Source organism: Paramisgurnus dabryanus, chromosome 4 (genome assembly GCF_030506205.2).
Source record: "Paramisgurnus dabryanus chromosome 4, PD_genome_1.1, whole genome shotgun sequence".
In the NCBI taxonomy this organism is placed as follows: domain Eukaryota; kingdom Metazoa; phylum Chordata; class Actinopteri; order Cypriniformes; family Cobitidae; genus Paramisgurnus; species Paramisgurnus dabryanus.
Genome location: NC_133340.1, coordinates 32777413 through 32796951, shown reverse-complemented (window position 1 = coordinate 32796951; position 19539 = coordinate 32777413). Strand labels below are relative to the sequence as shown.

The following is a 19539-nucleotide window of genomic DNA, read 5'->3' as shown; positions in this document are numbered from 1 at the left end:
CCTTTATCTTACTCTCATTACTGTAATGTGATATCCATGAAACCACACTACATACACTATCACAGTAATGAGAACAACTACTGAGAATAATTGTGACTACAGAATAATTAAAGTATTGTGCATCATCACATTTCTACATTTTTACTCTTTCACCATGTTTAAAATACATAATTTTGATAGAATATTATACCTTTTAGTTCATTATAATTCAAACATTTTATCTACTGCAAGATCCACGTCATGGTCACACCCACTGGTGAACGCTCTTCTATCTGTGTTTGAAGAGCTGATCATTGAGAAACAAAAGAGCAACACTGACATGGATTTGATATAAGATCACAACATTCAGTCAAACTAAATATGTATAGCAGGATAAATAGTGTCAAATATTTATTTTATTGAATATGCAGGGTGTCAGATTCACTACACGTAGTTAAAAGGCACATACCTCTTCATTACTGGAATGCACACATAGAAAAAAAACAGGTAAACAGGTAGAGTGAGTAAGACAGTGATGTCACTTACCGTACTGTATGAGGAAAAGAAGTCTCAACACTAAGGTAAGAATAAATCAGCTATTGTTTATAGTTATATTGTTTGTATACACTGACTTTATAAGGAGATAAATGGTTTAAGGTGAAGTACAAAGATCATGAAGTTTGTGGTAGTAATTCAATGTAACTTAAAATGTAAATCATGTTAAGCACACAGTGATACAGGTAGAGCTTTGTAAACACTGGTCACCATTTTCAGCTCCTTACTCTTAATAATGCTGGGTTGTTTCAATCAAAATGGGAAAATAAGAAACACACGATGCTTGTTTAAATGAATCTAGAATTTTAAATGATAATTAAACCAATTACTAAGTAGCTTTCAAGCTAAAGCAATTACAACGTCTCATTGAAAATAAGCTATATTTATAGTCGTCTATTTATTTAGAACTAACCACAAGTAAACATTTTGGGGACATTTAATACATATCTGCTATATATTTGGAAAAATGCAATCTTCTTGTCAAATATTATTTTAATAAGATCACCTTTTTACACGTCACATATAGAGAGAATCTTTTTTTCCAATTACCCAATTATAGCAATTAAACATAGAAAATGTCAGATATTCATGATTTGGCCCCTTTAAAGAAACTGGATGCTTTTTATGTTGGCTTAACGTTACTGGGAACGTTGGGAACTTTCAAGGATTGTTTGTTAGAACTATTTTCGGTTAGCTGGGTAACTAAGGGTGTTTTCACATATAGTTCATTTTAAAAGAACCAAACCCAGTTCACTTAAAGTGAACCAGAAAAGGGACTAGCCGAATGTGACCTCAGTCCTTTTGGTGTTCACAATATAGAGGACCCAGTTCTTTTTTTGGTCCTCTTCAGAACTGAAGTGATCTCAGACCCTTTCTTGTTCACATCACAACTTCATAAGAACTCAGACCCCAGCTTTCTGTGCAGCAGTTTATTTTGATACAATGTCAAAACCACACGCGAAACGGACCGGAACCTCATTGATTTCACATATCAAAAAAAATCAAACCACAAAAGAACCCAAAAGCGAACCGTACTCAGACCACCTCCAGAAGTGTTCTGAGTCCGGTTCGCTTTTGGGTCCTTTTAGGGGGGTCTGAGATCACTTGGAGGCTGTTTACACTTGGCATTAACATGCGTTTTCGTCGATCGGATCACAAGTGGACGATGTTAATGCCAGGTGTAAACGGTGTTCAAAAAGTTTTGAGCTCGTCCACTTTCGACCACTTTCAACAACATCCAGAGGTAGTCGAAACCACTTTCGATCGGATCGCTTTGGAGTTGCGGAAAGCAATGTGGTTGAATGTGTTCGAACAGCCACACGCGACCGCCTCTCTCCCATTTATCTAATCTGAGGTATTAAAAACAAGTTTTACTTTTTTTTTTACTTCTGGCGTGAACATACGGTGAACAGCACTATTTTTAGCCTTTCATTGATAAAACTACTGCGGGGTGTTCTCCGTAGTTTCGTTTTGAAAGCGTGAAAGTTGTGCGATCCTATTTCATCAATTGCGCTGAAAATTCAGAGAAAGCTCTAACATACACACGTACAAAACTCAGTGCAGCATGTATACTTGCTAAACAAGCAGTGGACTCCGACATAATATAAGTTTGCGTCCATATAAACTCATAATTACTCCCACTCGGGTTTGAATGACAGCAGAGAGACTCGCCCACCGCCTCACAGACCACCCCCTCACAGTATTCAGGACAGAAACGGTTGAAAGTGGACAAAAGAGACGGATTTAAATACCAGGTGTAAACGTAATGTGTCTCTCTCGTCCACTTGTGATCCGATCGATGAAAACACATCTTAATACCAAGTGTAAACAGCCCCTTGGTTTGTTCACATACAGTATACACCCTGAAATGCTCTGAGAGCGTTTGGAGGGCTCAAACTAACTAGGTGTGAAAACACCCTAAGTCTCAAATATCAGCTCTGTTGTGAGCTAATACTAAAATAACATGAGGCAGATACAGAGATAAAGGGAAAAACAGCAGGCAGGAGACAAAGTGATGTAAATATAATAAAGACCATACCGTCCTATTTTCTCTTTTATATCAGGTACCAAAGTTATATGTCATAAATACAACGGTTTTGTTAAGCAAATCAACAATTTTATTGTAATGTAGGCCTACAAAACAACACACCAAACACCTTTGGCATTGCATTGTAGAAATGCTTCCCAGTAATTCCAAGAAATGAAAATCATGTCAAAAGCCAAACAAATAAAGACTGCACAGTAAAAGTTAACATTCCAGTTAAACATTTCTTCTCAGAATAACTGCGCACTTTGACGTGTCAGCAATGTCTGGTTGTCAAATTGTGACCTTCGTTGCAAAAAATCTATTCTGAAATGTAAACAACTGTGTAAAAGGTAATGCGGAGGATTTTCTTTTACCGGGTGGATCATCAAGACTATTGGTCCTCCTAGTTGTCAATCAGGAGTGTTGCGCAATTGCATTTTTTTTAAAAGTGGAGAAGGCGGTTCTTTTCTAAAATTCGAGAAAATCCTCCGCTACACCTTTAACGCCCTGTCCCAAATGGCACACTCCGGACTTGTGGTCCTCCTCAGAGTCCACACTTTGATGACATCACATAGTCCAGACTTTAGGGACCCTTGATGCGAGTCCATGTGGGTGCACCGGAGTCGTATTTTGGGACAGACTCGAGCATCACGCCGGAAATAGGTAGAGAAGTTGCTCGTCAGTGTGAACTCCTCCCTTCCGTCGTCTGATTGGTCTGATTGCCCTTTCGCAAGGACTTCTGGGTTGGCAAAGTGCGCGAAGCCTGCTGCAGTGCGGGCTTCGCTGAAGACCGCATCGAGGGGGCAAAGGAGGCGCTGATGAGCACACTTCAAAGCGTAAAAATGACAGATGGGACACCCTATGGACTCGTAGACTAAGCGAGAATGCGCAATTTAAGGCAACGAAACCGAAAGTCCACATGAAGTGCGCCATTTGGGACAGGGCCAAACTTGTCAAGTCATGATAGCTCAGTCTCCAGAGGTTGGAAATAGATCAACAACCCTTTCATCTGGTCTGCAGGTAGTTGTCGCCACCTAGAGTCTTCTGTATGATAAGGCTTGAACTTCTCAACAAACTGCTTGAACCATCAACATCTCTGTGAAAACAAACAACAAGAAAAAGAATCTGCTCCTTTTAAGAGAACATGTGGAAATGCTGTCCTTGGGTCGACACAATATGTTGCCCTGCCCTTGCGAAAATGAACCTTGGTTTTACTACAGTTGAAACTTTGTAGTAAAACCATGGTTTTGTTCAAAGTAATCAATACATTATAAAACTGGTTGCTACAATTTTACTACAAAAAAAAAAAAAACATAGTTAATGTTTGTTAGGATGAGGACATCTCTCACCTGGCAAAATCAGGTCAAGCAAAGTTGGCCAGCCAAGCACTAGACTTTCTTCCCATTCGACAACGATTCACCAGTCTTATTTCGATTTTTGGGAGGATGGGTTAGTTTATGTGTCCATTTAGTGTAGCAGACAAAAGACAAAGATGATGTAAATATAATAAATATGATTTATTGAATAATCATAGCGGCGTTCTCAGCAAGTTAACATTTTAGCACTTCCGTTTCTATCATCCAGAAGTCATTGGGTTCTTTGGTTAAATGGCTTTGATAAGAACTTGGGTTAACACAGGCTCATATATTTTCATGTTTTACTCCACGACATAAAACACCACAAACCCCCACTCATGATTCTTAACATTTTTCATATTGAGTTTTTGTTGAGGGAACACATGTGAAGCTTTCTACATTATCCCTGCAGCTGCATAAGCTGATTTTGTACTTTAATATTTTCTTTTACTTCAAAAGCTTAATGACTCAAATATCTTTTAAATCCAGTAAACAGATGGATATTCCTTCATATCCGGCTGCTATTGATACCACCCCCCCACCCCCCTCCTACAATGAGATCAATGGGCCTGGTCCTTATCCCTCCACTCCACCACCCTTATACACAGAGGCCATATCGCCACCTATCTACAAGGAGACGAGTTCTGCACCTGCAGGTAAAGGCTGCGTCCAAATACCCACACTTGCGGTCTTTGCACTTGACCACTTGTCTACTTACAAAAGATTAACGATTTATATCCAAGAACATAATAATGGGATATACTTACCGCTCAGAAGCCATATTTAAGATAGTGTGGGTTTAGTGTGGGCACTGCACTTTGCCAGTTTTAAGACTTAGGCCCTGTCCCAAATGGCACACTCCGGACTTGTGGTCCTCCTCAGAGTCCACACTTTGATGACATCTTGTAGTGCAGACCTTAGGGACCCTTATTGCGAGTCCACATGGGTGCACCAGAGTTGTATTTTGGGACAGACTTGAGCGTCACGCCGGAAATAGGTAGAGAAGTTGCCTGTCAGTGTGAACTTCTCCCTTCCGTCGTCTGATTGGTCTGATTGCACTTTCGCAAGGACTTCTGGGTTGGTAAAGTATGCGAAGCCTGCTGCAGTGCGGGCTTCGCTGAAGACCGCATCAAGAGGGCAAAGGAGGTGCTGATGAGCACACTTCAAAGTGTAAAAATGACAGATGGAACACCCTATGGACTCGTAGACTAAGCGAGCAAGCGCAATTTAAGGCCACGAGACCGAAAGTCCACATGAAGTGCGCCATTTGGGACAGGGCATGTCTTTCTGTCGCATGCACATACTCTGTAGTGGCAATGACTGCAAGTATGGGTATTTGAACGCAACCTAAGTTTCCTAAAACATTTCACCAATTACTATGTGAAAGCAAAGCTTGGACAGGCAATACCATTTTATTTAATAACTTACATGTTTTCCAAAAATGTTTATAGACACATCTCAGCAGTTTCCAAGAAGAGCTGAAGCAAACCAATTTCCAGTCCTCAATATGCCTTCGATGGTCAACTATAGAGAGCATGGTAAGAGCATAAGAGTGTACAGTTCTTTTAATGTGTAGTCTACTGTTTATGGTTTATGAAAAAAAGGAGTATCAACGTCCCTATAAGTCGACCCCCTAGGGTCATATCTGTAATGCCTCTGGACAGCTATTTCAGTCATACGTGACCAAGTCCTATTCACTTGAACAGGGAAAGGAAAATATCTCTTAAATAGTTCACTAATGTCCCAATAAAATAACATATTTATGACCAACAATTAAACCTGACATCAACTGTACACTCTTACTACTACTACTACTACTACTACTAAGTACATCACAGTACTCTGTACATAGCCCCGCCCCCAGAATATCATTAGTCTTTAATGATTGATGATTGGCTCTTTTACTGCAAGGTGCACTTCCTTTGCTATTTGCACTTTCCCCATTCAAGCATTAATACAGTATTAATACAGTAAATTACAGTAAAACATATTAATTATATAATCTTTGGTAGTATACCGTGCACATTGTGTGCATGAATTGAATACTAAATTTCAAACACCCTTTGCTTTTTACTATTAAAGTGTCCATACACCAGATGGTGAGGAATGAAGCTCCTCCGGTGATTATGGTTCAGCCACAGCACTTTGCCGTTGCATTGGGTGACACACCGACAGCGACTGTTTGTCGATACTGTCAACAAAACATCTTGACTGTTGTTAAATATAAACCTGGTTGTGCTGCATGGTGCATGTGCGTCCTAATATCTCTACTTGGGTAAGTGTAAATTGGCACTGTCAAATAATTTAAACGGTCCAGCTGTCACTGGGGTAGCCTTGAAATAAAGTCCTGGTATGTATCATATAGCTACAGATATGTATTCATATTTGGTACCAATATGTACCTTTAAACTAATATGCACTCTTTGGTACCAATGTGTAGCTCTGAAGTACTGATATGAACTCTTAAGGTGTACATTTTGTAGGGTACCATCCCAGTAACAGCTAGGGACCATTTTGACAATTTCTTCTGACTGTGTGTGGTTGTGTAGTTTCTCTTTGTATTTGTAAACTATGGTTCTCATGGTGTTTAACAGGCTCATTTGTGGATTTTGCCTCATCCCTTTCTGTGTCAGGGGCTTCCAAGATGCCCATCATTCCTGTCCTCAATGCCACAAGCACTTAGGAATATATACACGGAAATGAACAAATACGTCTATTATATACCTGTTACGAGCCTCTACTTCACACAATCTGTATTAAAATCATTATATACATATATGAAAAATTATAAAAGATCACAAAAAAACAGTACATGCAGAAAAATGCCCAGTGTTAAATGAACACGGCTGCGTATATGGCTCTATACAAAGTGTTAAAAAGTAACACTAAAGCAGTTTTAAAAACTGCAGTCTGTAATGTTTGCCTCTCTATCACCATCTTTGTTTGAAACCTAAAATTATAATTTGCTTAGAGAGTTATTTTCTAAACATGGATATTGAGTTTAACTTATTAACTACTGTTGTAAGAACAAGATACAAGTACTCAACTATTTTAGCACAAACACACATGATTTAGTAGACAAAACCTTCCTTCTTTCTGTCGATTTGACGTTATCACAAACTGTATAAGAAAATGCAAACATGAGAGGGAATATATTAAAGGGTTTTTTTTGTTGCTCATATTTACCAATGAGGGGTAATTTTGACTAGTACTGTATGTGTATCACAATAATCTGCAATAAATATACAATATTAATGCTGATCAAATGTAATAGTAAAAACTTCAAATAGTCCAAGTTACAGGGCAGTGCAGATAGCAGAGAGATGAACAGAGAAAGTGAAACTTTTTTCCCATAGAGAATGTGAAACATGTCTGTTATATAGTTTTCAGTTTTTTAAATATAACATTTGTATTAGTGATATTAAATAGTGATTGTAACTTTAACCTTTTATTGTAAATTTATTTTATTGATACATTAAACGTATCTCAGTGTTTTGATATATTGTAGTGTAGTGTTGTGTAATGATCAAATGACATGCAGATAAAATGAATAAATATTTTTTGCCAGTAAGTGTTTTATTTAATTTTTTTAATTTTTAAATGACTTATTTACATTTTATGTAAATTTAATTGTGACAAATAAATTGTTTTCTATTCACGAACTACCTGCAATTCCCTTTTTTGACAACCGCCGTTTGTCAAACCATGCACTGTAAAAAAAAATCCGTAGTTTTTACGGTGAAATACTGGCAGCTGTGGTTACCAGAACAATTCTGTAAAAAATACATCTTAAAACTGTAAAACAACACCACCACAGTTGGATGCATTACAGCGAACTTTTGTAAATTTTACAAATCTTACCTGTATACAGAATTTCTTTGATTTATTAACTGTTTAGAAACTCTTATTTTTAAATGGTAAAATGCGGATGAGATTGCCAGAAAACTGCCTTAAAAATATATGAACATGTAAACAACTTTTTGTATTTCATTAATTAATATAATTTTATTCATATTTTAATATATGCAAAAAAAAAAAACACTATAATCTAGGTGATGGAAAAGACAGCTGCACAAAGAAACAAAGTTTGTTGTGAAATTGCACAAATTGTTTTCTAATTATTTGCCAACAACTTGAACAGAGACTGTGGACATACACAAAGATTGTATCATACAAACAAATACAAAACAACATCAGGGTAAGTTATTAATCGCTCAGTGTCTACATGAGTCCATTTTACAGAGTTAAAAAGTGACACTTAAATAATGACATGATGAATGAACATTAATGATGAAATAGAGAGCAGTCAAAACACAAGTACAACTGAACTAAAGACAAAATGAGACAAGATCTCACCATAGGAGAATTAAACACAAACACCATTAACATCTACACTTATTACAAACCAGTTTGACTTATTTCAGTCATACAATTACATAATCTCTTATTGAGAATTAACAGAGGGTTAGATGATGATTTATCAAAAATGTTGTGTTTGAAGTCACCATTATGGTGATCAGTGGTTGTTTTAGTTGGGGTCTTGAGCCTAAATGGTTACTTAATTCCTTTTTCTTTTTGTCAATTGTGTTAGTGGGTGACACAGAGGACTTATTGATGATGAAAGGGGTTGTAAAAACAAGTCTCCAACACTGCTTTACTTTTAAGTGGTTTGATTTATCCACATGAAAGTTGTGATCGACTGGTAGTTACAGTAAGAGAAAAATTGGTTTAATGTCTGGTGTTTGTAGGTTCTGCAAATATAGCTGTTGGGCTAGAAAGAGTTTTGTAAAGTAATGGTTTTGGGACTGGTTAATAAGTTTTTTTGACACTTCATATTCATATCAAGATTCAACCTACAAACCTCAATAGTGGTGACCATCAAAAAACTAATTCAGATTAAGTGCAATGCATGCTAGATAAGTTTGTACTATGGTAATACCCAGCATGCATTGCGGCATGCAGCTTTCATGTTTTGGGTCACCGTTGCTGTGATTTGTATGCTGATTCTTGATGTCTAGACTAACTTTGTTTAGTCACAGAATCGTCTGACATTATTTTTACTGTTTATAAGTCTAATTATTTAAATCCATTGCCACTCTGTAACATTGTCCCACAAGAAAATATTTGTATGGGGAACAGAGAAAACTTAATGTTCACAGTTAGAGATTTGATGAGAACACCTGCTTGGTAAACTTTAAGATGGCTAGACCATCATTAAAAATGTACCATCATCACCTGATTTTATTTACTTCAGCTTCTTAGACCATAGCTTATGTGTATTGACACATTATTTTAACAGTCAGAGAAAGCTTAACCCAAAGACCTACGAGCCAAGTGCCCTATTTAAGGAAACAATGATCACCATAATGGTGACTTCAAACAAACCAAATAAAGTCAAACTGGTTTGTAATACTGTAAGTGTAGATGTTAATGGTGTTTGTGTTTAATTCTCATCTGGTGAGATCTTGAGCGATTGAATGTGTTTATATGTTATATTTATACAGTTAATGTTCAACTAAGATTTTGTCTGTAGTTCAGTTGTACTTGTGTTTTGACTCTCTATTTCATCATTAATGTTCATTCATCATGTCATTATTTAAGTGTCACTTTTTAACTCTGTAAAATGGACTCATAGACACTGAGCGATTTAATAACTTACCCTGATGTTGTTTTGTATTTGTTTGTATGATACAATCTTTGTGTATGACCACTGTCTCTTTTTAAATTGTTGGTAAATAATTAGAAAACAATTTGTAATAATTTCACAACAAACTTTGTTTCTTTGTGCAGCTGTCTGCATCACCTGGATTATAGTGGTTTTCTACATATTTTAAGAAATGAATGAAATTATATTAGTTAATGAAATACAAATAGTTGTTTACATGTTCATATATTTGTAGGGTGGTTGTCTGGCAATCACATCTGCATTTTACCATTAAAAAATAAGAGTTTCTAACCAGTTAATTAATCAAAGAAATTCTGTATACAGGTAAGATTTGTAAAATTTACAAAAGTTCTCTGTAATGCATACAACTGTGGTGGTGGTGTTTTTACGGTTTTAATATGTATTTTTTACAGAATTGTTCTGGTAACCACAGCTGCCAGTATTTCTCTGTAAAAACTACGGATTTTTTTTACAGTGTGGGCTACAGGAACAACAGGAGTTACATAACATAGCCGTCTGATGATACCATGTGGTTAAACGATGTAAATGCAATTAATAACACAATATCTGTAATGTATTATTTTATTTTATTGATAAGATGTTTTACTAGAGAGAGAGAGAGAGCGAGAGAGAGAGAGAGAGAGAGAGAGAGAGAGAGAGAGAGAGAGAGAGAGAGAGAGAGAGAGAGAGAGAGAGAGAGAGAGAGAGAGAGAGAGAGAGAGAGAGAGAGAGAGAGAGAGAGAGAGAGAGAGAGATTGATTATTTATATGGTTAGAGCTAAAACTTCACATGTGTACTCTGGGGACACCAACGTTTTATTTTACACCTTAAAAAAAGTCTTGTGACATGGCCCCTTTAAGATGTAAAATAAATCTTTGGTGTCCCCAGAGTACACGTGAAGTTTAGCTCATCGTTCTTAGCGTTTTGGGTGTGTCCTTTAAAATGCAAATGAGCTGACGAAATTCAAATATTGATCGCAATGATGGTGGTTTGTTGCAATTAAAACTCAATTGTGCTGTGAATTATTTTCTTTCTCTCTTTCTCTCTGCACTACATGGATGGATAGTGTAGGTTAAAGGGGCGGTATTATTATAATAAGATCTCCTTATGACATCATAAGGAGGGCCAAATTTCAATTACCTAATTTTCACATGCAAAGAATGGTTTACAAAAACTAAGTTACTGGGTTGATCTTTTTCACATTTTCTAGGTTGATAGAAGCACTGGGGACCCAATTAAGCACTTAAACATGGAAAAAGTCTTTTATGCCCCTTTAATGCAAATGAGTTACAGCTCTTCACTCCTCACCAAAAGAGCAAGTGAGCACTTTCAGTTAAAATTGATCTGATTCCTTTAAATACAGTCATAGAGATTTGTCTCTCACTAATGAGATATGGGGAACGGTGTACAACTCGCTAACGCAGTACTGTTAGTCAGTGGCTATGGGCGGGGCTTTATCAGTGTGACCTCACATTGATAAGAGGATCAAATGCTGTCTCTAATGAGTCTGCTTTGGTTTATTGTGGATAAAAAAGGAGGGGTGTGTTGATTTTTTCATTGTGGTGGGTTTGTGTTCACACACTGCCAACACACAGTTAGGTTCAAACACCCTGTAAAAGTGGATTTTGCATAATAGATGCCCTTTAATTTATCATAAAGTCTGTGAATTAAAACGTTACCAACCAAAATGGTATTTATATTTTATAATATGATTGTTTTATATAATGATTTTTTTTCGTTGGAGGGGATGCACCTTGCACTAGAGGGGCCACACAAGGGGTCATGCAGAAAAGTTTGAGAAAACTGCTTTTAAGCTATTGTCTAAATTTAATCCTTTTTCTTCATAATAAAAAAAAAATGATAACAAGATTTATGCTGTTTTCACACCCACTGATGAAAACATTTCCTTCACTGTAAATCACTTGAAGGGCTGATGATTGAGAAACAGAAGAGCAACAACATGGATTTTATATAAGATCACAATTTAGTCAAAGCTTCATTAACTCTTTCCCCGCCAGCATTTTTAAAAAAAGTTGCCAGCCAGCGCCAGCATTTTTCATGATTTTCACAAAAGTTTAATGCCTTCCAGAAAATGTTCTTCTTTAAATATATAAACAAACAATATATCAGATGAAAGAACAGACCCTCTGCTTTCAAAAAAAAAAACAAAAAAAAAACGTTGCATCCTACCTTCATTAGTTCTCTTGTAATCACCTCTCAAACATGTGTAGGTTTCTTCAAAAACACCCAATTTTGAGCAAAAAGCTGAGATAATTCCATTTTTGTAAAGGACTTGATAGAGATCAGATGCAGAGCGATCTTTAAAACATTCACTGAGTTCTTTCTCTTTCACGTGAGGCGCTACTTCCGGTTTGTATAAGTTGCGGAAGTGCGCCACCTGGTGGATAATAGCGGTATTGCGGAAAGACGGAAAATCTCGTCATTGGCGAGAAAGCGTTTTCTCTTAATTGATGAGATATCTCGTCAATGGCATTGAAAGAGTTAAATATGTATATAAATATTGTCAAACACTTATTTTATTGCATTCACATGCTGTCAGATTCACTCCATGTAGTTAAAAGGCACATACCTGTTCATTACTGGAATGCGCACATCGAAAATATAAACAGGTAAACAGGAAGAGTGAGTCAAATACTGTATAAGGAAAAGAAGTCTCAACACTAAGGTAAGAATAAATCAGCTATGGTAGTTATATTGTTTTTTATACACTGATTTAAGGAGATAAATGGTTTGAGGTGAAGTTAAAACAGTAAAAGATCATGGAGTTTGTGATAGTAATTCAATGTAACTTAAACTATGAAATGTAAATTATGAGAAACACATAGTGATCAGGTAAAGCTTTTGTATAGCTAATCTTAGCTCCTTACATACACTGTAAAAATGCTGGGTTGTTTTTTAATCAAAATGGGTCAAATATGAGAAATTCATGATGCTGGTTTATAAATCTATTTTTTTTTTTTATTTCAAACCAATTACTACACATAGCATTCATGTAAAAGTGATTACAAAATCTATTTGAAGTTATATTTATACAGAATAGCATATTCATTCAGACCTTAACACAAATAAACATTTAAGAGAACTTCATTTATCTGCCAAACCAATATATGCCAAATATTTAGAAATGTGCAATCTTTTTTATTAAATCTTGCGAAATATATATATATATTTTTGCGTTATTGTCTTTTCTTTGCCACAAGTTACAACAAACATGTTTTAAGCACACACAGTTATAACACTCAGAAAAACCAACAAGCTTAAAGTCAAGGGTCCAACTAAAACACTGATCAACACAATGTTGACTTTTAAAATTTCAACATCTAAACCTAATGGGGTGGTTTGTGTCACTGATGTCAGTACAAGTTGTTTTAAGTTTGGACAGCTCTTACATGTATTTACGTATAGGACTCTAATCCGGCAAACCGCCCAAATATGTTCATAAAGCATTTTTTAAGATGTACAGTAAACATTTGTTGTCCCCAGAATGTGTATGTGTGGTCTTAGCTCAAATTACCCCACAGTTAATTTATTTTAAAATTGCCACAATAGTTGTGAGCAAAACATTTTGGGTGTGTCCTTTAAAGCGGATGAAATGCAAACACTGATCAAAATGATGGTAGTTTGTTGAAATTGAAACCCTGTCTCTCTCTCTCTCTCTCTCTCTCTCTCTCTCTCTCCATTAATGATAAAATAGAGGGCAGTCAAAACACAAGTACAACTGATCTACAGCCACAAAATCTTAGATGAACATTAACTGTAAATAATAGATAAACATGTATAATCGCTCAAGATCTCACAAGAAGAGGATTAAACACAAACATCATTAACATTTTCACTTATTACAAACCCGTTTGACTTCATTTCTACAATGGTTTGTTTGAAGTTACCATTATTGTGATCATTGTTTCCTTAAATTGGGCACTTGGCTCCTAAGTCTTAAGGTTAAGCATTCTCTGATTGTTACAAAAATGTACACATCAGCTGTGGTCAATGAAGCTAAAATAAGTAAACTGAGGTGGTATTAGTATAACTTTAATGAGGATCTAGTCGTTTCAAAATTTACTAACCTAATGTTCTCAACAGAAGTCTAAACACAAATGTTTTTTTTCCACCCATACATAAGTTTTGGTTTGTCAAGATATTACACAGTGGTGTTAAGTTTAGACAATTATATTAAAAAGCTCTAAAAATATGTCAAATGATTCTACAACTTAACAAAATCAGCTAGACATGAAGAATCAGCATACAAATCCCAACAATGGTGACCTAAAACATAAAAGATGCATGACTCGAAGGGTATCACCATAGTACAAACTCATCCACAACTCCCAGCATGCATTGCAGTTGATCTGTTTATCTGAATCATGGGCGGATCAAGAACACATCCGGGGATTTTATGTGAACTTGGGCTTGATGCGAACTTTGAATTGGAACAGTACTTAGGCCGCGACTGATGACGTTTCACAAGTCCACAAGAACACAAGTACAGACAAGAACGCATATTGAGAAACGGCTATAGACTGTTAAAAAAGATGGACGACGCCTGTTCGCTCTCTTCCATTGGTGAAAAGTGAAGCCGCCAGTGTCCCGATATGGCGCTGACTTCTTGGGTCTTGAGTCTGCGCAGTAGCGATTTCGGGACCAGTCCTGCGCAGTAGTGAGCAGGAAGTAAAGACGCGAAATCAAGACCCCGCAATCGTTCTCGCAGAATGCACATATCACACGATATCACAGCTGTCAATCATGACGTGACACCACCGTTTTTATATCATTAAATAACTAACTAAACACAAACTTGATTTAAAAAAAAACATTTGAATTTACATCAGCGTGATAAAAACTACAGTAAATGATAGAAACCAGCTTCGGAAAAAAGATAATTGAAGTGTAATTCGTTTTTTTAGTTGGTCTCAAGTCCCATTGAATAGCATGGGGAGGCGGGTTTTATGACCTATACTGGGACCAGTCACTGGGGGGCGATCGAGACGTTTTGGCTTCACTTTCAGGGCTTGTGCGGCACGCTTGATCTGAATTGTTTTTTGTTTTTTTTGATGGTCATCACTGTTGATGTTTGTAGGATGAATGCTGATATATGTTGAATATGAAGTGGCAAAAAAACTTTTTTAACCAGTCCCAAAACTATTGCTTGACTATATTCATTCTAGCACAAAAGATCTTCAAATACACCCGATATTAAACCAATTTCTCCCTTACGATTATTATTATCAGTCACTCTCTACTTTCATCTGGATTAATCAAACCACTTAACAATGACGAAATGTTTGTGTCTTGTTTTATCACACCCTTTCATCATCAACATGTGGTTTATGTGACCCACTTACACAATTGACAAAGAGAAATTAAAATAAGTTAAGTAACCATTGATGCTCAAGACCCCAGCTAAAACAAAAACTGATCACCATAATGGTGATTTCAAACATTTTTAATAAATCAACATCTAACCCTCTGTTCATTCTCAATAAGACAAAGTGATGTAAATATAATAAAGATGGTTTATTGCATGTTCTCAAAAGTTGGCATTTTAGCACTTCTGGTTCTTCCATCCCAAAGTCAATGGGTTCTTTAAATGGGGTTTTAGTTAAATGATTTAGATGGTTCACCCAAAAATTACAATTCTGTCACCATTTACTCACCTTTACGTTGTTCTAAACATGTATGTGTTTTTATTTTGATTGTACTGTAATATTTTCTTTTACTTCAAAATTCTAATTTACTCAAATACTGTATATTTTGTTATAGATCAAGTAAACAGATGGATATTCCTTCACATTTTGCTGCCGTTAATACCACATCCCCGCACCCCTCCTACAACAAGAACAATGGGCTGGTTCTTTCTGAAAACATTCCCGCCACTCAACCAACCTTACACACAGAGGGCACATCGCCACCTATCTACAAGGAGACAAGTTCTGCACCTGCAGGTTAAGGCTGCATCCAAATACCCACACTTGTGGTCTTTGCACTTGACTATGTACATGACGTATTTCCTGTTTTTCTTTAAACAAAATGAACACATAAACACTCTGAAATGAACTGAAAGATTATTATCTCCCCTTTCTGAAACTTCAGAAAGAGAATTCTTTGCACCTTGTGCATGCAGCTTTATTAAAGTTTATTGTTTATTCAGTAGTCACACAATTTGAAGTTTTCCAAATTATGAGATAAAAGCAGTTGCATTTATTTACAAAATTTAGATTTTTTACAAAATATATAACAATGTTTTCACCAATGAAATCTACCAAATGTACCAAAATATGTACTTTCCATTTATTAACTTACAATAAAAATATCCGTGACATCTCGGAAGATTTGAACAAAACTCTTACAATTTACATCCAGAACATGATGCATGATGGGATACGCTTAGCCTTGAATACTGCTCTGAAGTGATATCTTAGATAGTGTGTGTTTAGTGTGCGTTAAGAGTACTGTGCTTTGACTGTTTCAAGACATGGGACAGTTTTGTGCTTTTACTTCCTGTGGTGGCACATGCTTTCAAGTGGCCAAAACCGCAAGTGTGGGTATACCATTTTTATCTAATAACTTACATGTCTTCCAAAATGTTTATAGACACGTTTCAGCAGTCACCAAGAAGAGCTCAAGCAAACCAGTTTTCAAGTGAAGCTCAAGCAAACCCATTTCCAGTCCTCAATGTGCACAAAATTACGATGGTCAACCACAGCGAGCAAGGTAAGAGCAGAACTTAGTTTTTAAGAGTGTACAGTTCTTTTGATGTATACTGTTTTTATTTTATGACAGAAAGTAGTATCAACGTCCCTTTAAGTCTACCCCCTAGGCGGCCATATTTGCAATGCCTGGACAGCTATTTCAGTCATACAGGACTAAGGGGCTAATCACACTAAAAGCACTTTAAACGCTTGGAAACGCAAGGTGCGACACACTGCTTTTTTAAAAAAAGAGCAGTGCGACGCTGCTTTTTATATTGCTAAGCAACCACCGAGTCAGCTGTCTTGTCAATCAAATATTGAAGCGTGAGCGCTCTTTTGCTGTTAACTGTCATATTAGCAGAAACTTTAAAGGGCGCTTGCTCTGACCTTGTTTGAGGGTGAAAGGTGCACAAACACGCAGGAGAGAGTGAGCGAGTGTGGTCCGGTTCTTCAAAGCAACTGTAAACTTCCCTCACCAAAACGTAAGGCCCGCCTTTCCCCTCTTTCGATTGGACAATGGAAAGACGCGAATGACGTCGGGCGCTTCTCCACTCTCAGCGCTCCTTCAAAAGCGCTTGCTGCGGGTGGCGGCAAAAACCGCAAGACGCTCGGCGCGCATAAACAGCGTGCAAACGCTCCTTGCCCGAATATCATTCAAAAAAGGCGCCTGCAACTGCCATAAACGCTTTTGGTGTGATCAGCCCCTAAGTCCTACTTGAACAGGGGAAAAATATCTCTAAAATGGCTCACTAATGTCCCAATAAAACAACATATTTATGTCCAACAAATACACCTGACATCAACTGTACACTCTTACTACTGTACATGTGCTGTGTATAAGTTGGCAAGTACTTTGCAATAGGCCTACTATGTACACATAGACCGGCCCCAGAATATCATTAATCTTTAATGATTCATGATTGGCTCTTTTTACTGCAAGGGGGGACTTCCTCTGCTCACGTTGCCCTTTTATATATTAATACAATATTAATACGGTAAATTACAGTAATACAGTAATGTTAATTTCTCATTTAGTCTTTGGGACAAGATGTATACTTTGTGCATGAATTGTATGACTGTCGACTAAATGTCAAACACCCTTTGCTTTTTTACTGTTAAAGTGTTTATACAGCAGATAGTGAGGAATGAAGCTCCTCCGGTTACTGTGGTTCAGCCACAGCATTTTGCTATTACATGGGGTAGGAGACCGACAGCGACTGTTTGTCAATACTGTCAAAAAAACATCCTGACTGTTGTTAAATATAAACCTGGTTGGGCTGCATGGTGCATGTGCCTCCGATTATCTCTACGTGGGTAAGTAAAAAAATTGGCATGTAACACTGTCAAATAATTAAAACGCTCCCCTACTGTAGCTGTCACTGGGCAGTACCCTGTTCCTGATATGTACCATTTAGCTACAGACATGTATACATTTGGTACCAATTTGGTACCAATGTGTACCTGGGTACTGACATGGACTCTTAAGGTGTACGTTTTGTAAGGGCACCGTCCCAGTGACAGCTAGGGACCATTTTCATTTTTTACATTTTTTCTGACACTTTTAAACGTAACACTTTGTTACAGTATTTAATAATCTTTGTTAATGTTAGTTAATAGAAATAAAGCTTTTAATTGTTTGTTCATGTTAGTTCAGAGTGCATTAACTAACGTTAACAAGATTTTAATAAAGTGTTAGTATTTGTTGAAATTAACATGAACAAAGATTAAAAAATGCTGTATAAGTGAAGTTCATTAGTCCGATTATTAGTCCATGTTAACTAATGTAGTTAACTAATGTTAACTAATGAACCTTATTGTAAAGTGTTACCAGTTTCTCTATGTGTTTGTAATCTTTCCCATGATGTTTTACAGGCTCATTTGTGGATTTTGCTTCATTCCTTTATGTATCAAGAGCTTACAAGATGCCCATCATTCCTGTCCTTATTGCCACAAGCACTTAGGAACCTATACCCAGTAATGAACAAATTGTCTTTATATGTACCTGTTACAAGCCTCTAACACACGTAATCTATATTGCAATCATTATATACATATCTTATGAAAATATATCTTTCACCACAGCAAAAGACAAACAAACAAATAAAAAAAAAACAGGACACACAGCAAAATGCCCGGTGTTAAATGAACACTGCTGGCTGTATGACTTCATCTTTCAGAGTGTTCAAAAGTAACAATGAAGCAGTTTTAAAAGCTGCGGTCTGTAACATTTGTCATTTTTACCAGGACTGTATATATGTATTACAGTTGCATTAACTGAATAATATTAATGCGAATAAAATTTAATTGTCAAATAAAAAATAGTCAAAGTTTCAGGCTGGTGCAGATAGCAGAGAGATTATTGAGAACAAGAATGTGAAGCTTTAGCTAGAAAGAAGAATATGAAAAAGTTTTAGATTGACTTTAGTGACATTATAGTTATTGTAAGTTTTTACTTGTTATTGTATTATATTGTATTGTATTGTATTGTATATTGTATTATTTTTTTTATTGATACATAAAACGTATTTCAGTTTTCTAATATATATTGTAGCGTAGTGTTGTGTAATGATCACATGACATGCAGATTAAATGAAGAATTTTTTTGTCAGTAAGTTTTTTATTTAGATTTTTTTATTTTAAAATGATTTATTTACATTTTTATGTACATTTAATTGTGATAAGAACATGGCAGTTTGGTGGTCAAACAATGTAAATGCAATCCAGAACAATATCTTGTGCAATCACTAGTTTTATGTACATTTTTTTGACAGTTTTTCTCAATTGCTAAAACACTAAATCCACTGGCACTGGCTGTATACTTCTCAAATCATTCTTAAAATTTGCTAAATAACGTGTGCATTTATCAAAACAATTCGTACAAACTCATGGATGTCCTGCAAAAGCCTGTAACTTGTTCAAACTTTTGATTGTCACCTTTGTTGAGTTCTTTACACTACTTTATGATGATGTCAGAGATCAAATTAGTAGTTTAGTAGTCTTTGAGTGTACTTTTTTAATTTAGAGTAAGGGCCCAACTAAAGCAAACACAGATCACCATAATGGTGGTTTGTGGAAATTGAATTCTAATATTTTTTCAACATTAATTGATGGTGCAAACATGATATTTATTTAATGCAATGAACATTGACAAATCAACAGTTTCTAATATTGGCAATCTGGGTTTGGTTATTAAAAAAGTATAGTTAAGAATAAAAATGGGTGAACTGGGCCTTGCTCAAGGGTGTTATA

At 36.2% G+C, this 19539-nt stretch overlaps 2 protein-coding genes across 2 annotated transcripts; both read left to right on the top strand.

Annotated features, from left to right (window-relative positions):
• The first annotated feature begins 285 nt into the window (after positions 1 to 285).
• LOC135735481 (lipopolysaccharide-induced tumor necrosis factor-alpha factor homolog) lies at positions 286 to 6695 on the top strand. The gene is made up of 5 exons (XM_065253905.1): positions 286 to 560; positions 4405 to 4571; positions 5367 to 5453; positions 5998 to 6190; positions 6510 to 6695. The coding sequence occupies exons 2-5, from the start codon at positions 4412 to 4414 to the stop codon at positions 6616 to 6618; spliced, it is 549 nt and encodes a 182-aa protein (XP_065109977.1). The 5' UTR covers positions 286 to 560; positions 4405 to 4411; the 3' UTR covers positions 6619 to 6695.
• A 5477-nt stretch (positions 6696 to 12172) lies between these two features.
• On the top strand, positions 12173 to 18981 carry LOC135735480 (lipopolysaccharide-induced tumor necrosis factor-alpha factor homolog). Its single transcript, XM_065253904.1, has 5 exons — positions 12173 to 12266; positions 15362 to 15543; positions 16193 to 16312; positions 17412 to 17604; positions 18163 to 18981. The coding sequence occupies exons 2-5, from the start codon at positions 15375 to 15377 to the stop codon at positions 18266 to 18268; spliced, it is 588 nt and encodes a 195-aa protein (XP_065109976.1). The 5' UTR covers positions 12173 to 12266; positions 15362 to 15374; the 3' UTR covers positions 18269 to 18981.
• The last annotated feature ends 558 nt before the right edge of the window (positions 18982 to 19539 follow it).